Source organism: Anopheles gambiae, chromosome 2, assembly GCF_943734735.2.
Source record: "Anopheles gambiae chromosome 2, idAnoGambNW_F1_1, whole genome shotgun sequence".
In the NCBI taxonomy this organism is placed as follows: Eukaryota; Metazoa; Arthropoda; class Insecta; order Diptera; family Culicidae; genus Anopheles; species Anopheles gambiae.
The window spans coordinates 22,260,953-22,277,133 of NC_064601.1; the positions used below are offsets into that span (position 1 = coordinate 22,260,953).

The 16,181-nt window shown below is 46.7% G+C and overlaps 1 protein-coding gene across 3 annotated transcripts; it reads left to right on the forward strand.

Moving 5' to 3' along the window:
* The first annotated feature begins 12,805 nt into the window (after positions 1 to 12,805).
* LOC1273420 (chymotrypsin-1) lies at positions 12,806 to 14,189 on the forward strand. Of its 3 annotated transcripts, none has more exons than XM_061642577.1 (3): positions 12,806 to 12,919; positions 13,023 to 13,806; positions 13,877 to 14,189. In XM_061642577.1, exons 2-3 carry the CDS (start codon positions 13,258 to 13,260, stop codon positions 14,057 to 14,059), a joined length of 732 nt encoding a protein of 243 aa, XP_061498561.1. In that variant the 5' UTR covers positions 12,806 to 12,919; positions 13,023 to 13,257; the 3' UTR covers positions 14,060 to 14,189. The 3 variants fall into 3 exon arrangements, with proteins under 3 accessions (XP_061498561.1, XP_061498562.1, XP_312395.5); XM_061642578.1 differs by having other exon boundaries at positions 13,026 to 13,806; XM_312395.6 differs by having other exon boundaries at positions 12,879 to 13,136; positions 13,232 to 13,806.
* Positions 14,190 to 16,181: the final 1,992 nt, after the last annotated feature.

Below are 16,181 nucleotides of genomic sequence, written 5' to 3' on the forward strand. Positions count from 1 at the left end.
TTCTGCAGTGGCAGCGGTAGAATCTGTTGCGAGACCAACCGGTAGCAGCCGTAGAGCTGTAGTGTAATACGTACGGCTTGTGGGAAGAAGGATTCCCTTTCTGTCTTTGCATAGGTCTTTGCATGCACATCCTTCCTTCCTGCAATCTCGGAATCTCAGTGTTAATATTTGCCTTGTCCTGTGGTGAAAAGGAATAGGACTTTTCCCACAGGGGCCCGCTTGACCGGAAAGAAAGCCTTTTTCCCTGGCGTTTCGACGATCGATAGTCGATGGTGTTACATCTTCGTGGGGTTCCTTTTCAAATATTGACCCACAGCATTGTTCGGGCTTTGGTTCTGGCTGCAGTACGCTGGCCTGTACGCCCTGGACTGCAGAAAATTCAATTGCGAAACATCACACCACACCATCATCAATCAAATGCAAATCAAACACGATTCTACTCGTAGGTGATGCAGTTGGGCGGTTTTGGGCATTTGTACGGGCCAGTTTTGGGTATCTTCCAAGGAGGAACCATCACCACCACCAGCACCACAATCACCCGGGACACCTCTCCGGAGACTCCTTTCGAAGTGAAAGTGATAACAAAGGAAGCGAACGGTTGGGCTGACGGGACTTTTGCTGAAAGGAAGAGTTCGTTCCTTCGTTCCTCCCCGTTTGTTTGACTGGAAGCTAATTTGGCAAATTGCTTTCATTTCAACGGTGATTGATGGAACTGTTGGTGTCATTGGTGGACAACACGTAGCTTTTGGACGCGTTTTCGGTTAAAATGATTTGAAATTCCCTTCCCACTGGCTAGTGGGATGCTGTGCTGTTGGTCAAGGTGTTCCAGGTGCATTTTGCTCTCTAACACAGCATTGTAAAAGCAATGGAATCTTTCCAAAAAATAGGAATTTATGCAATGTTCTTCCCCCTCCCTGCATTAAAAGGCACGTCCTACTTGGCGTTCTACTTGATAGGATTAATCAATAGGCGAAGTGTGAAGGGAACGCTTCCCCGGGAAGACAAATGTAAAACAAATGTCTTATCATGAATATGCACGTCCCAAACGTCCCCCACACACACACACACACACACAGGCAGGCCAGTTTGTCTGCAAACACTAAGCAGCAGCCGATTCAATAATATTGTTCCTCTTTTTTACGTCCCTTTCATCCCACTTTGTGATGGAAACAAAAAAAAAAAATCAGACAAAATTGATCGAAAATCAAACCAGACGCGTTTGTGTGGCAAATAAATAAAACACTTTGCTAAAACAGAAATCGACCGCCGTCAAATTGATGCCTTACTGCTGTGGAGAAGGAGAAGGGAGGATCATCCTGCCCTATGTCAGCCCCATTCTCTGTGGAAAGGGAGGGAGAGAGTATTTGATTGACCCCTTGTCCACGCCCGCTCTTACGCAGCCCTTCGAATGCAATAAAATATGATCCGATGAAGTGTCACTTAACCATGGGCCAGCATATCCTTACCGAGGGGCCACCGGGAGAGAGAGAGAGAGTACCGTCGATGGTCACATTTATTTTATTGGCCAACAAGTACGGCGAGGTGTCAAATATATGTGTGAGTGTTTTTTGTGTATGTGGTGCAATTTTTTGTGGTGCCAGGAGTTTTGTTTTGCACGTCACCATCAATATCCGAAAGTGATCCGACAGAGAAAACACGAACGCAACTGTTGGCTTTATGAACTTTTCGCTCCGATTGCAGAAACAGGACATTTGGATGGAGGGGGGGATATACGGTGGTATACCCTAAAGTGTGACCATTGCCATCAAGCTGATGGTGTCCAAATGGCATCGGGGAGTGTTTTTTTGTTCACTCTTTACGCCCTGCATTGCACTTAAGGATATCGAATTTCTTCGAACGCGCGCTAAAGGTCCTGTACGGTCATTCGTGGCAGAAGTGGCAGTGGCAGTGGCTCTGGCGAGAAGTGCATACACCGGGCGGGAGGCATACAAATGTTACCAAACCTTTTAGAATTGCAAAAGAAAAAAAACAATGCCGACAACGATCTAAACCTCATTCGAGTAGGAACGGCACTGCTTGCGATTCCGTGTTTCCGTGAGGAGGTGTCGTATCACATCGTATCTGTCTTTTTGGTTGTTTTTTTCAACTGTCCTTCCATGGGTCGGGTAACGTGGTTGAATGTTTTCTGAAAATGTCGTGAAATAGAAGTGAGTGTTTAGGTGAGACAGAAAGAGAGAGAGAGAGAGAGAGAGAGAGAGAGAGAGAGAGAAACGATTAGAATTTCAAATAGGTTCTATTTTTATGTCCACCAATGGGCAATGGTTCAGAGTTATAGTTGCATTTTATACGACAATAACGTTCGTACCGTATTATTTCTCCATCTCGGTGGAAGTTCATCTACCATTCTTGCGTTCAAGAGCACCAAATCGTTCTAAGCATAAACTTTAAATCCAAATTTAACATTAGCTTTAAAATACTTCTTTATCCATTCAGTCAAATCCAGAACGGGATTATACGCTTTTAACTCCATAGTAAATTTAAAGGAATTGTCCTATCCAGCTACCGCAGAAAAAAAAATTAGGACAGGACCATCAAAACAACCAGAAACCACAAAAAGCCACCCTTTTCTTTTGCTTCCTCTTGTGCCTCAAACACACACACACACACACACACGCACAAATTGTAGGAAAAAATATCAAAAGAAATTAAGGCACAAATCAAATCAAATTGGGCGTACGGTCGTGAAATGATATCGAGCTGCTGTGTGGCGGTTACTTTAAAGGACAACTTTGTTGGGCGGATTAAGCGTATGCCGAGCGAGCGAGGGTGGTACACTACACGGTTGGTTGGCATTTTTGGCCCGCACTTTTTGTTGTTGTTCTTCGACCTTCCTTCCTTTGCGTTCCTAACCGGAACGGATGGACGTGCCCGAAAGGAGCAACGTCAACCAGCCAGGGGGCAACGTCCTAAAAAAGTCATTAGAAGCGTGATTGTTCAACCTTCAACCGGGTGGGTTGAAGGCCAACGGGGAGGGGAAAAGGTTTCTCTGTTTGACATTTGCAAAGAAAATTGAATTTTGAATCCATTTTTATCCTTTTTTGAAAGGAAGAAAACTGTAGCGTTGACTATAAAAAATGAATGCAAAAATTTACAATTTTCGAAGAGAATGCGCCTCACTCTGCGCCTTCCCAAACGGTCACCTTTTGATGCAGTAATTAAGATAGTGAAGTAGCCAGAGCTGGAAAGAAATTGGGAACCTCATAATTGAAACATAATTCACTGACTGTCGCACCAGAAAATGACTTTTTTTCTCTCTCCTCCCATTTTCCCCCGCTGGGTGACAAACGAAAGTGGAACTAATTACACACGCGATAAGCAACGCCAGCATCAGCGCAACAGCAGGCGCAGCAGCAGCAGCAGTGTTGCCAAACCCGCATCTCGTACACGAAACACCGCCGCTACCACGCTACCACGTGCGTTTGATGATGGATCGTAACGGCTAAATCGTAGCAGGCGTCTCGAGGCGCCGAACGCAGCCTAGCCTCCCAGAGCAGCTCTCCCCCGGGAATGTAACGCGCTGATAAAAAGAGTCAAATTAAATTAAAAAATAATAACACACTTGTCTTTCACTTGCGGCCACGCTTGCCACACAGTTCGTTTACTCTCATTTTCGTTTGGTGGCGTTTTTTTTTTTGTGTGCGTTCTCCTTGTGCTGTGGTTTACTCATCTAACTGCTTTGTCTTTAAGATTTATCGCGCAAAGAAAAGTGCGTACGGCGGCAAACAAAGCGCAGGAAAGTAGCAAAAAGAAAAAAAAAACTCCCGCTCCAACGATGCAGGGGTAATCATTAATTTCCACCGAAAATTAGCATATTAATCATAAATCCGGGCTGGTGCGGGAAGACGGGCAGCGTCAACCTGAGAAAGGCGAGCCTGTTCGGAAGCAGACGATAGCAATTATCATTTAGCGTATGGCCACGACCCACGGGTTTTGTGTTTTCCTTTTCACGAAACCGCAAAAGAAAAGACATTTTCCTTCACACTCTGTGTTTGGGGCCTGCAATAATTGATATTTTTTCCAAGTGTCTGTTTGGCGGAAAATGACCCACCATCACGTGGTGCGGTCATTGTGCGGTGCCGTAACCGACGTGGAAACAACATCATAATTAATTTATTCATGATTTGCTGACACTTTTTCTTATTGGCTGGTGTGTCTCCTCCGGTGAACCAATATCTTAATTTTCTTTTCTTTACACAAACAAACCCACACACACACACACTTTCTCGCGGATGCTCGTAAGAAGCGATAAATCCTTAAAATATGCGTCTTCCCGCTGCCCGCAGGCGTGTGAATTGCAGATTATTATTGACGATGCCATAACTCACAAAACGCGCGACTGTCCGCGTGTGTCTGCTTCCTTTCGGGTTCGATGAAGTTGACAATTCATTAACTCGTTTTTGCGTACCGGCCTGCCCCCGGAGGGTCAGAAAGGTACTGTTTTTTTTTTTCTTTCCTTCTTGCCACATTCATTTTCAACCCGCTATTAACCTGCTTTTAACATACATCGATGTTTCGATTTGCTTTTGCTCCGAGGGACTCCCAACCCGTTCGGAAGGGGGCTTGCTCGGCAAAGGCAAAGGCTTTGGCTTCAGGAACAAAGCAAAGTAAAAAAAAAACCAATCCGGAACGTCCCCGTAGGCCACTGTTGACTGATTCATTGCTTTCTAATATGCGCGGGGAGGCAATCGACCCGTCGAGATCCTCCTTACACATGGGGAGGAAACCCTTTTCCTTTGCTGGGGAGGGGAGAACACAGAAAGCAGGCATAATAAAACGGTGGTTGTGGCTAAGCCCCATCGGCGTACGCAAATAATAAATAAATCTAATTGATGTAGCATTATTTGTTCCAAAGTGTGCGATTTGCGGGTAAACCGATGGTGTGCCGAGGAGGATTCGGAGGAAACGCCCCGGAAACCCTTTTTCCCTGCGCTTCAGCACGGCATGGAACAGAACAAAAGGGGGCCCCCTTTTTCTTAATCTTTTCCTTTGACCGAAGAAGCGGGCGTGGAATGAATTATGGCTGTCATAATACTTCCTTCTCAAGCTCGCGCGCGCCTTTTACCTTCATGCCCCCATGTGCACCGCGTATGTGTGTGTTTCGCGAACGGGGAAGGAACAAAGTTTCCGTACTCGAATCTCAGCAGTATCATCATCATCATGCTTCCCGGGTTTTGCCTTCCCGTACCGCACTAATGAAGTATGAAATTATTCAATTGAAAATTAGTCTTCGACCGCGCGTTGCCCGACCGGCTTGATGCGCAAAATCGCATCCGAGGGGCGTTTGGGCGAAACCCTCCACCCACCCATGTGCGCGTACACACAAACACACACGCGTACAGACTGGGTGGATCCGTGGTCTTATATCAAATCGTTATTTATGTGAGAGACTGCAGCGAAGCGATAAAACACATTCGTCGTCATCGTTTTCCGGGAGTGAAGACAGGCCTGGGAATTTCATAATTTCCGTTCGAAAAAGAGCAAAGAGAGAGAAAGAGAGAGAAAGAAAGAGAGCGAGAGAGTAAGAGGAAGAGAGAGAGAGAGAGAGAGAGAGAGAGAGAGAGAGAGATATAGCACCATGAGGCTGCATATGATTTTAAGAAATAATTAAACGAATGCGTGGGGAAAAGGTAGAAAGGTGGCGCAAAAACTCAACGCAATGTATCTACAAGCGTATCGAGTGTCAAAGGAAACACGCGTTCGCGTTTTGTGTGTAGTGAAAATTTTACAATAAAAAAACACTGAAAAACACGCACTTTTTGGGAAAAATCCCATCAATTCACAGCGATCAAAGAAAGAGAGAGAGTGTCGAGGCGTGTGATGTGCTTCGGCGTTTTCGGTGCATGAAGGCAACCATCAAGGCGAGGTATTAATTATCACCACCGCACCATGCGGTGCTGCCGGTATCCATGGCAAATCTCCAAGGATACGAACGCGGCGTCATCCTGCCTGCCTGTCTGTCTGTCTGTGTGCTAGTGCGCGTCAACAATTAGCGCGAGCAGAAGTAACGGGCCACGCCACGTTGCGGTGTTTTGTGGATTGAATATTCATTAATTTTATTTCATTGGCCGATGTCCGGGAGCGCAGGCTTTGGAGGCTTTGTAACATTTATCTGTCAACCGGCGGAAGTTTTTGAGCGACGGCAGCGAACCCGCTGCCCCGATGATCGGTGCCGTGGCACTAATTAATGGCACTTCGTTTATGGCATAATAATCAGTACGGGTGAGGGAGGGTGTTGTTGTTCCGCTTGAAGAGCTGTTGTAAGATAAAACTTCAGAGTGCAAGAATAATCTTTCAACTGATTTTGTTTTGTTTTGCGGTATTAAGATGGAATTGATTTGGAAACAACAAGCATAAGTTGAAGACTCGCCCGTTCCTTGGCACACCACAAGGAACAACAGCAAGAAGGAGGAGGTAATTCAATCAGTTGGTTTGTTGCTTAAACATTATCAAACCTTAATGAAAACACAAGCAGTGTCATTACCGGGGCTAGCAGGCAGGCGCAGGCGATTTAAAACCCTGGATAAGGCTTCCTTTCCTTCGACGAACAAACAAACGAAACTAACCACCGTTGTCATCCGTTTGCCAAAAGGATAAATAATGTACTCCGAGGCGAAGTTTTTCATGATTTATATGGTACGATAGGATCCGCACCCATCACTCGGACAGCCTTTGGATGGCTGGGTCGCCCTGGAAAATAGAAAAACTCCGCACACAAACGAAAAACGGTGATTAGCAAAACGGCTTGTTTTATATCTGCAAGCCACACAACAGACCGACCCTGGGATGTGTGTGCGGGTTTCGGTCCGTGTGTTGATACGATACCAGTTAAAGGGCATACAATTTATTACACCTTTCGAATACTTTCTGTCCATCCCTCTGTACAATGCGTACAACCGTATCAATAAGTTTCCTCCAACACAGCTCGAATGCGAGAAAATCACTAATAATTACCCTCACATGCACAGCAACCAGTATCATCAAATGCACATTCCTTGCGGGGCTGCGGGCATTTCAAACAAGAGAGGACTAAGGATGGGAAATATTCACACAAATTAATAACCCTAAAAACCACCCCCCTCCTCCTCGCCGGACACTCCTCATCCTTCTCCGAGGCTTCAGGGAACACACACACAAAAGACAATCGAGCACACCCGAGTGGACGGGACACGACACTCGCAGGGCGGGAAGGATGTTCCGTTTTTCTCCTCTTTGGCTCGCTGGCAAACAGGGGGAAGAACTTTTCAAATACCTTCCTTCAACCGACCCAAAATGCTAAAGTCACCACCGAAACACATGCATTACAATGATTGTCCGAAAATGGGACTTGGCCAGTGGCCTGAATGTCCTGTAAGCAAAAGACACACAGCCGCATACCTTTTCTCGTCTTCGGTGGAACGGGGACCCATAAAGGACATTTACGGCTCCGTGGATCGGGGGCAAGGACGATGCTAAGACAGACGTCGACGTCGTTTTCTAAGGAACGGAACGGTCAGTAACGAGGTACTTTTGGTGTGTCGGGCTGCCCCTAACGCTTCGTTCTCGGGGAAGACACAGAAAGCGGTAAAATGTGCCGGGAAACCGGGGTGTATGATCATGTTTGGCATTTGCAAGCGACTGGGCAACGGGAAGCACAGAATGGATTGAAGAAAATATTTTCCTACGGAGTAAAGTTTAAAATTACTGGTCATTTATTATAATGCTCCATTCGGAAATGGATTCTCATCGGGATGAACAAGCGTTGCACACTGCTCTTGCTATTGCAAGAGATAGAGTAAAAGGGAAGCACGTTGATCAGTGTTTGTCGTTGACTTATTGACATTAAGGAAAAGTTATGCGTTTAAAGGTAGAAGAAAGAGAGTGGAAAAACGATTCATTCTTTTCTGGTTAAACAATTTCCCAGCAAGCATAAAGGCAAAAAGGGTTGCACATATGGAATTTCTTCAATTCAAACCAGTTTTTTTGGAAAGCTAAATCAATAGGAAAATTTATGGTTTGCTTTAGGAAAACGTAAAAATGCGCCAAAATATCCTGACTTTATGATTCGGTTCATATGTTTGTAGATTTTTTGGTCTTTTTCCAAGCGAACCAATTGCATTCCTTTTCCATGTGTCAATGACGGCATCTTTGATGAGCGGCGGCCGGCTACGCAAACCTTTTGCACCGCATTGCACCATTTGCGCAGTTGATTTGCGCTTTTACGCGCGACACTACCTTTGTGCGGGAAAGTTTGCACGCAGATGCACACACAGCCTACCTTTTGCTTGGCGATAGGCAGGTCAATGAGCAAAGGCTCACAACTGAAGTGACGTCTTTCGGTCGAAACTCAATACAAACTCAATGCAGAAGCAGCATAATGGAGTTTATGATTATGTTTTTTTGCTTGTCCAGAGCAAAGACGACATCGACACCGAGCGTCTCCAAATGCTGTCAATCAAAGAATTGATATTTTTTAATTAGATTTCACTTTTCTCCGGTGACTGCTCCACACACACACACACACACACACACACATGCTAGCTAGTATTCAACCAGGGCCATAAAACCAACCCGGTATGGCACACCCGGGGCCCTTTTGTATGACTTTTGAAAGCGGCCGGGTTTTTTTTCAATTCCATCATTTCCTCTTTGCATCAATAATGGACCAAACCAACCCGGAGAAGACTGAAAAAAAGAACGAAACCATACCGTAACTGTTCCGGAACTGCCAGGCGGCCTAAAATACGGAAATAGGAGCTGATACCGATCAAGGAATACGGAGCTGTCACTTTTGGGGTGTTTTTTGTTATTTTTTTTCTTGGTTCTCTGACTCTCTACCTTCTTCTCTACCTTGCCCGGCGTCAGGATCGAAGTTTCCGTTTGGCAGTTTGTTTGTTTGTTCCACCGTTTGGGTCGTTTCGCTTGGAGGACTTTTGGGCGGTGGTTTTGTGCCGCTTTTTTGTTCCTTTCTTTGAGGAAATAAAAATGAGAGAACGAGAGAGTTTTTTTAGGTAAAAAAGAACACGCAACTGGTGAGGATCGGCTGCTGCACTGTTGATCTTTGTGAGGATCGCGCGCGCGCGTGCGCTCGTGCCAATGGGCAAATTGTTGTTCTGCAGCAGCTTTCCGACTTGGTTTGGGCTTTTTTGTTGCCGTTTTAGCCCGCAACAGACTGCTGTGGAAGGAGGAATACGATACTTAGCATGATACTGTTTGCTAAGGACGGATGCTCTTTTTTGTTTAATTTTAAGTGTGTTGAACGCGCGGAGTTTTCAATCACCATAAACCTCCTTTTTGTGTTACTTTGTTTGTTATTTTGGAGAGAAAAGTCATCCACGATTATGTGTACTTAAGAATGTAAATAAACAACCAGATTAACTGACACTGCTTGGACTATTGGAACTACCGTCAAGTTCATTAGAAATGGATGTAAACGGACGATTTTAAAACAAAACCAATTAACTTCAATTGCACACAAACACAAAACGTGCAGTGTATCAATAACAACCAACCGCTCAAAGATAATTAGATAGGATTTAAAATTTCAATTGCTGCACTGCAATTAGCGTGAAATCATCATTCCATTATACAAACAATTACCTATCGCACACGATTAAGCACCCATATATTGTTACAAAATCCACTGGAAAAGCCACACAATTACGCTCCAATTACCACACTGTGGCATGATGATATTGATAATACATTAGAAAAGCTGATAAGCCATCGATAAAGAGAGAGAGAGAGGGAGAGAGGGAGAGACACACGCACACACAGGAAATGAAACACTAGCTGTAGGACATGCAATTCGAGTTTTTCGCTCAACTGGTGCACTATTTCCCAATTAGTCGTTATGATTTGTTTGCTGTCGAACCCTCCACAGGCACCGGACGGACGCGGAAGTGCACCAATTGTTCAATTCTACGTGTCACCTACGGATGGTCAGCGGGATTGCAACACGTTCGGCTATTATTTTCCGATACACCGCACCGGGTGCTCTATAATTTCCAATAATCATCAAATTCACGCAATGCTAACAGTAAGCTAGGTCCTACGCTGCGGGGTTGACTGTTTACTACGGACATTGGTGGTGTAGTTTAGACATTGACGGCTTTGACATGTGTACATGTGTTGTAAGTGGATACATCAGTGACCGGTCATCGATCACTGCTGCCCTCACTGCAATCACGCCACATGTACATTGACCACTTCCGGTGCTTCTCGGCCAACCGGGAAGGTACTAACTACCCACTGACTGACTCTTTACATTCGATACATGACGTTTGCGTGCGGCAGAGAAACAATCATGCCCTTTTCATTCATTGGCTTACCCGGTGAAATGAATGCATTCCTAGCTATTCCCGTGCCTCTCAATAAGGTTTCTAGGGTTGTCATGAAAAGTCAAAATAATAATGCAAAGAGCGGCCTGCTGATGCACTCTCTCTCTCTCGTCCGGGGCTACCACTCCCAGTGGGACACCATTTGAGAAATCCGAACGCAACCGGGATTGATGTCCAGGATGTTGAAGTTGATTTCTTTTGTCTTTCAACGCTCGACAGCGAACCTCTTCAGTTCTTGCGGCGCTCCGGGACGATGCATTCAAGCATGTGTTCCTCCAGCTCGGCCTCGTCTCAAACGATGGTTCACCGCAGAATTGACCAACAGAGCAGCTCCCGGGGTAACCGTAAAACCCCTCGCAGTGGATGTTACTCGGAATGCTCGTTATTGAAGTCATAATTTAAACCAGCATCACCCGCTTGAGCACCCTTCCTGAGCTTCCTAACTAACACACACACCCTCAAAAACACAAAAGCGGAAACTCCCGCAGGCGACGAAGTGTATAGGTTTCAAATATCCGTGCTGTCCCTTCTTGCAAGCCACGTATCCCTTTTGCTGTGTGTTCCTTTCCCCCCTCTAATCGACCGGGTCTCGAACTCGGGTGCGTAGGCGAGTCGTTCCCTTCGAGGACCTTGACCAGCAGTTTGATTGAACGGAACAGACGGAGGGAAAACAAACACGAGCTCGAAGTGGTGGTAGCAGTCAATGCACAACGATGAAAAGGGTTCCCCGGTGAGCATTCGGGGGAGGGGGCAGTGAAAATGGGATGAAAACATATTTTCAAGTACTAATGGGTGGTCATAATGAAAATGACATCCAAAAAGTGGTCAAACGTGAATATTAATTGGGAAGCGAGGCAGGGTGGTTCTGGCAATTGGCATTGGAGTTAGCAATCGGTAAATGGATATTAATCGCAACGGGACGTCGTAGACGAATGTAGACATACGGCTCCGCACAAAAGCGATTGATCCATGCTAAGCTGTGCTAATTAAACGCAAGGTAAGTGATTAGCTTTTTTTATGCAAAAAAAGTGATTAAACAATCGATTTACACAAGTGAAATGACCAAAAACATGAAATAATTAGTATCGCGCTCGAGGGAAAGAATGAATGCAGCTGTTCTCGGTGCACCTAGAAACAGGTTCTCGCGTGCAATCGGCGTAGAAACACTTTGCTAATTAAATTATGACCACATTTCTACCGAACAATACCACAATTGAGGGAACCAGATAAATCGAAGCGGGCAAACTAAGCAAACCGGCACCACCATCAACACTTATTAACGCGGAAAAAATGGGGAACAATGATACTAGCCAACTATCGCGAACCAATGTTTTTACGATTTTACTCCCGCAACGCTACGATTTGTGTGAATTCTTGGTGAAATAAATTCTAACTCATCCCGCAAGCAGCAATTTGCATTTCACCACAACATTCCTTACACACTCTGGCCATACACTCTGGTGCAATGCACTAATTAACGCCAAGCGGAGCCCGCAAAGCAAAGCCACGCGAATGGCACAACATTGCGGTTGTGCATTTTCGATCACTTTCGACGAGTAATTAATGGTAGACATTGAAATAAATAACTCCCGCACTTCAAGGTGGCCTCTGTGAGGTGGTTCGGTTTGGTAGCCGCTTGTTACTACACACATTCCAGCGATAACGCAAGGCGAATGCAATTTGTTGAAATGAAGAAAAAACGGGGGACAGAGTTGCATCGTGCGGCTTGTGCTTATGGATGATAGGGCAGTGGTGGCGGCAGTAAGAGCCAGTGTCCCTCATTTGCATATCGTCGCAATTGTGGGCAGACATCCGCGGGACACACCGAGCAGGGTGCACCAATTCAAACCCCATGCGATGACCCCCGCGACGCGTTGATGATGACGCACTGATGAATCGGTCCGATCCGGTGTATGTGAGTGTGTTACCCATGACCTTCCGGGCACTTGTCGAATTCTAGGCCATCCGATAGTCTGCAGCTCGTGTGGTAAACGCTAAGCCACGAATCGGAAACCGTACACGTGCTGCAAATCGATCACGGGCCAATACGATCCGACCCGTATACATTCCAATTCAAATGCGGAAGAACCACACACACACCATCCCGGAAGACATCTCATACCGGAAGATGAGATGATGATCCACCACCACACGCAAGTGTACACACAGCAGGTTCGGGGTTCTATTCTGTGCCTGAACTACCCCGCAACCAGGTGTGACAATTGGAACAAATTAAAAGCAAATGTACAATTAAAATTTCAACGCCTACTACCAGTACAACCAGTGGTGGTGGTACTGTAGGCGGTGGTTTCCCGCGCCTAATCGGAACATTGGCAGTAGGCCATAAATTCAAGGAGAGACCGCCACTCCACATGGCTGTGACCGGGAAAACTGGGGACCCGATGGGGACTGCTATCGTTCGCTCGCTTGCAGTGCCGTTTTTTGTTTTCGGTTGATAGTGAACCCACCCCACACTGGCTGCATTCCATTTTCAGGTGCTGTGTATCGTAAAACAATATAAATATAATTAAACGTGACACTCACTCAGTATACTCGTCATTGCGTTTGTGTCGATCGGATCGGTAGGTTGAGAGGAGGACAGTCGGTTCGCCGTTTGGTGCGATTCCCTTTTGTTTGGACCGCCAAACGCCAGTGCTTCATTTCTTCTCTTCGTTCCATCTTCAGCAGTGTGTGCGGCCCTTAAACGGACAACGAACAGTAAAGCTCTCGGTATGATTTCGCTCAGCTGTATCGGTGCGTGGATTGTCCTACTTACGGTCGGATGTTCCGTAACGCATGGTAAGCATTATGTTGGGTTTTGGGGCGGTTCATTTCCTGTTCCGATTTCGTCCACCAAGTAACGTTTGATGCCTTCCCTCGTTCCACGGCTGCAGCCGATGACTCGAAGATCGTCGGTGGCATGACAGCTAACGAGCGCATCCCGTACCAGATCTCGCTCCAGGTGCTGGTAAGCTCGTTCTTTGGCTTTGGGCCGAAGCGCTGGATGCACAACTGTGGCGGCTCGATCGTGAACGAGTACTACGTGGTAACGGCCGCCCACTGTCTGGACGGGATGGACATTAACCGGATGTCGATCGTGGCCGGTACGAACGATCTGCGGAACGACAGTTCGAAGGGTACGCGCTACTTCCTCGAGTCGTACATGATCCATCCGGACTACATCGAGCTGAACCGGAGCGACATCGGCGTGATGCGCGTGAAGGAGGCGTTCACGTTCAACGAGAACGTGCAGCCGATCCGCTACTCGTCCGACTTTGTCGGGGGTGGTGTGACGTGCCTTCTGACCGGGTGGGGCTACACCATGCCGATCCGTGTCGGATCGACGCCCAAGGACCTGCAGGAGGCGGAACTGACGACGATCACGAACGACCAGTGCCGGGAGCGCGGCATGCCCGTTAACCCGACCGAGATCTGTACCTTTACCCGCGTTGGGCAGGGTGCTTGCGGGGTAGGTGGATTGTGGGGAGATAGGGAAATGTGTTTGTGTGTGTGGTTCTAACGCTCTTGCATACTTTTAGGGTGATTCCGGTGGTCCGCTGGTGTGCAACAATCAGCTGTCCGGCGTCGTTTCGTACGGTACGCGGTACTGTGGTATCGGTGTGCCGGATGTCTACACGCGCGTGTCGGAGTTTGACTCGTGGATTCAGGAAAATACGCAAACCAGCGGTTCTTCCAGCGATACGCCACCGGCTGGAGAGTAGCAACCTGCCTGAAGTGGCTCACAGATTTCCAATCCCTTCGTCCAGGAGTGAAGATCTCAAACCATGCACCCTACTACCCAGCAAAGAAATAAAGTAAATGTAATATAATATTTCAATTTAAAAAACCACACGTCATCCGTCCTCCGCAAACCGGTGGACGCGTTAGCGCCTCAGGCAACGCTTCAAAATTCGAAACCAACCGCAGCGCGATTCCATTACGCGGCAGCAGTGTGCGTAATTAGCTCGTATAAGAGTTAACACAATTTGTAGCCCCGATCGATTCACCCTCTCTCTCTCTCTGCCCCTTGTCCGGAGACTGCAAACAATGGTGACTGCAATCGGAGACATCGCGACAAAGAGAAAACGGGGTTCGCACCCGGAAAGTGATGATCGTTGACGGTATGTTTCCATTTTGCGTATACGCGATCCATCCGCCGCGTTCGTGCGTGTATCCTAGCAACACCTTCAACCCTCTTCCTCAATGGTTGGAATTAGACATACGCCTGCGGAGTTTCATATTTTCTGAACATCTTTTTTTACACACTATTCCACCACCACCATCACCACCACCACTATTAAACAATGGAAAAAAAACCCGGGGGCAGCGGTGAATTGAAACAAATGTACGTGATTGTGTGGAAGTACGGAGAATCCAATCACCCCGAAGCGAAACTAAATGAGAAGAGCTAACTTTTGCACTTATTAACGTCGGCCCCGTGTACGGCCCCGTGGAAAACGGTGTAACCTACCGAAAAATATCCTTCCATTCACCCTTCATTGCAGGACCCCTTTTCTTCAAGGGATTCTGTGGTTGTATGGTGGCAGAAGAAGCTGCATGAAACGAGAGGAACCAAGCGACCGAGGGATGCTCGGGGTTAGGTCGAGTTTTCTAACTTCCGTCCCGTCCCGTATAGAACTTCTTGCAAACGGGAGTGACCTCTTCCGAGATGCACACCCGGTTAATGATGATCTCGGCAGACCCCGGGTGTGTGATGTCGCAAAACCCCTGGGCACCAAAGATCAAGATGCTGGTGAAGCGGGGTCGGTTTAGGGATGGCACACACCACCAACAACAACAACAACAACAACAACAACAAAAAAGCCATCATCTCGGATGCCTCCGGGACTCGGTGGCTGTGGTGGAAAATATTAAAAAAGGGGAAGAAACCCCTTCCCGGGGTAGCGGAAGCGATGCGAAATGAGATGAAAATACGGTCCTTCCAGTGGGCAGAGTGCTGCTGGAGTGCAGCAGCAGCAGCAGCAGCAGCAGCAATGTTACAGATGTCAAAGTGCTGTCAGTTCGTGACCGGGATGCTCGGGGCATGCAGCACGCCGCTCGGGATGCTGCCCTCTGCTGATGTGGAACCTGATTTCCGTATCCAAGTATGCAAACAAAAACTCCTTTCTTGTGCGTGCGTGCGCTGCGTACGAACGTGAGCGTGAAGATTGAGGTTTTTCCTCTTCCCGACACGCGACACAAGGCCTTTTTTGATTGAATGGGGCCTGGGCCCGCGCACGCCATTGAAGTGGAGATAACAAAAAAAAGGTTGACAGCAGCACAATGAGCAACAACATCCCACTCCGGTTGGTGGAAGTGTGTGTGTATTTTGGGTTAAATTGAAAAAAAGCAGGTTGAATTTTGAAGAGCGAAATGAAGGAAAAATATGAGGTTCCGGTGCGAAGAGTGGTGCAAATTTTGGTTTTGCTAAGGAAGAGATCAGTTGGTAGAAGGGAAAGGATTGATTTTAATCGACCGGAAGGGAAGGTGAGGAAGTAAATTACTTTTTTTGCCAAACGCAAGAGCATAAAAGGAAAAAACTCTAGAGCGATTTTAAATCATACATTTGTATGACACCGTTCAACAAGTCATCTAACGTCAGTTTTTCAATTTTTAGGGCAACCAAATCGTACATTTAAATCTGGTTTTGCTTGCTATTACCACCAAAAAACCGTTGAAAAAGGTTTCTCATTAAATTAATCCATTTTCTTCTAGACAACACACGGCGTTAAACAATTCCTTCGTCAGCTAGCAAACACTCCCTTATCAAACGCCACTGCCACTTTTCTTGTGGTCATCCCTCTGTTTCCTCCAAAAAGGAGCGTTGAAAACTTTCTCACAAAC

What these genes read in the sequence shown, in the direction of transcription:
- LOC1273420 (XM_312395.6), top strand. Translation starts at nt 13,070, where the DNA reads ATGATTTCGCTCAGCTGTATCGGTGCGTGGATTGTCCTACTTACGGTC. An exon ending in CGGATGTTCCGTAACGCATG is followed by an intron (nt 13,137 to 13,231) that starts GTAAGCATTATG and finishes CCACGGCTGCAG; the next exon opens with CCGATGACTCGAAGATCGTC. An exon ending in TTGGGCAGGGTGCTTGCGGG is followed by an intron (nt 13,807 to 13,876) that starts GTAGGTGGATTG and finishes GCATACTTTTAG; the next exon opens with GGTGATTCCGGTGGTCCGCT.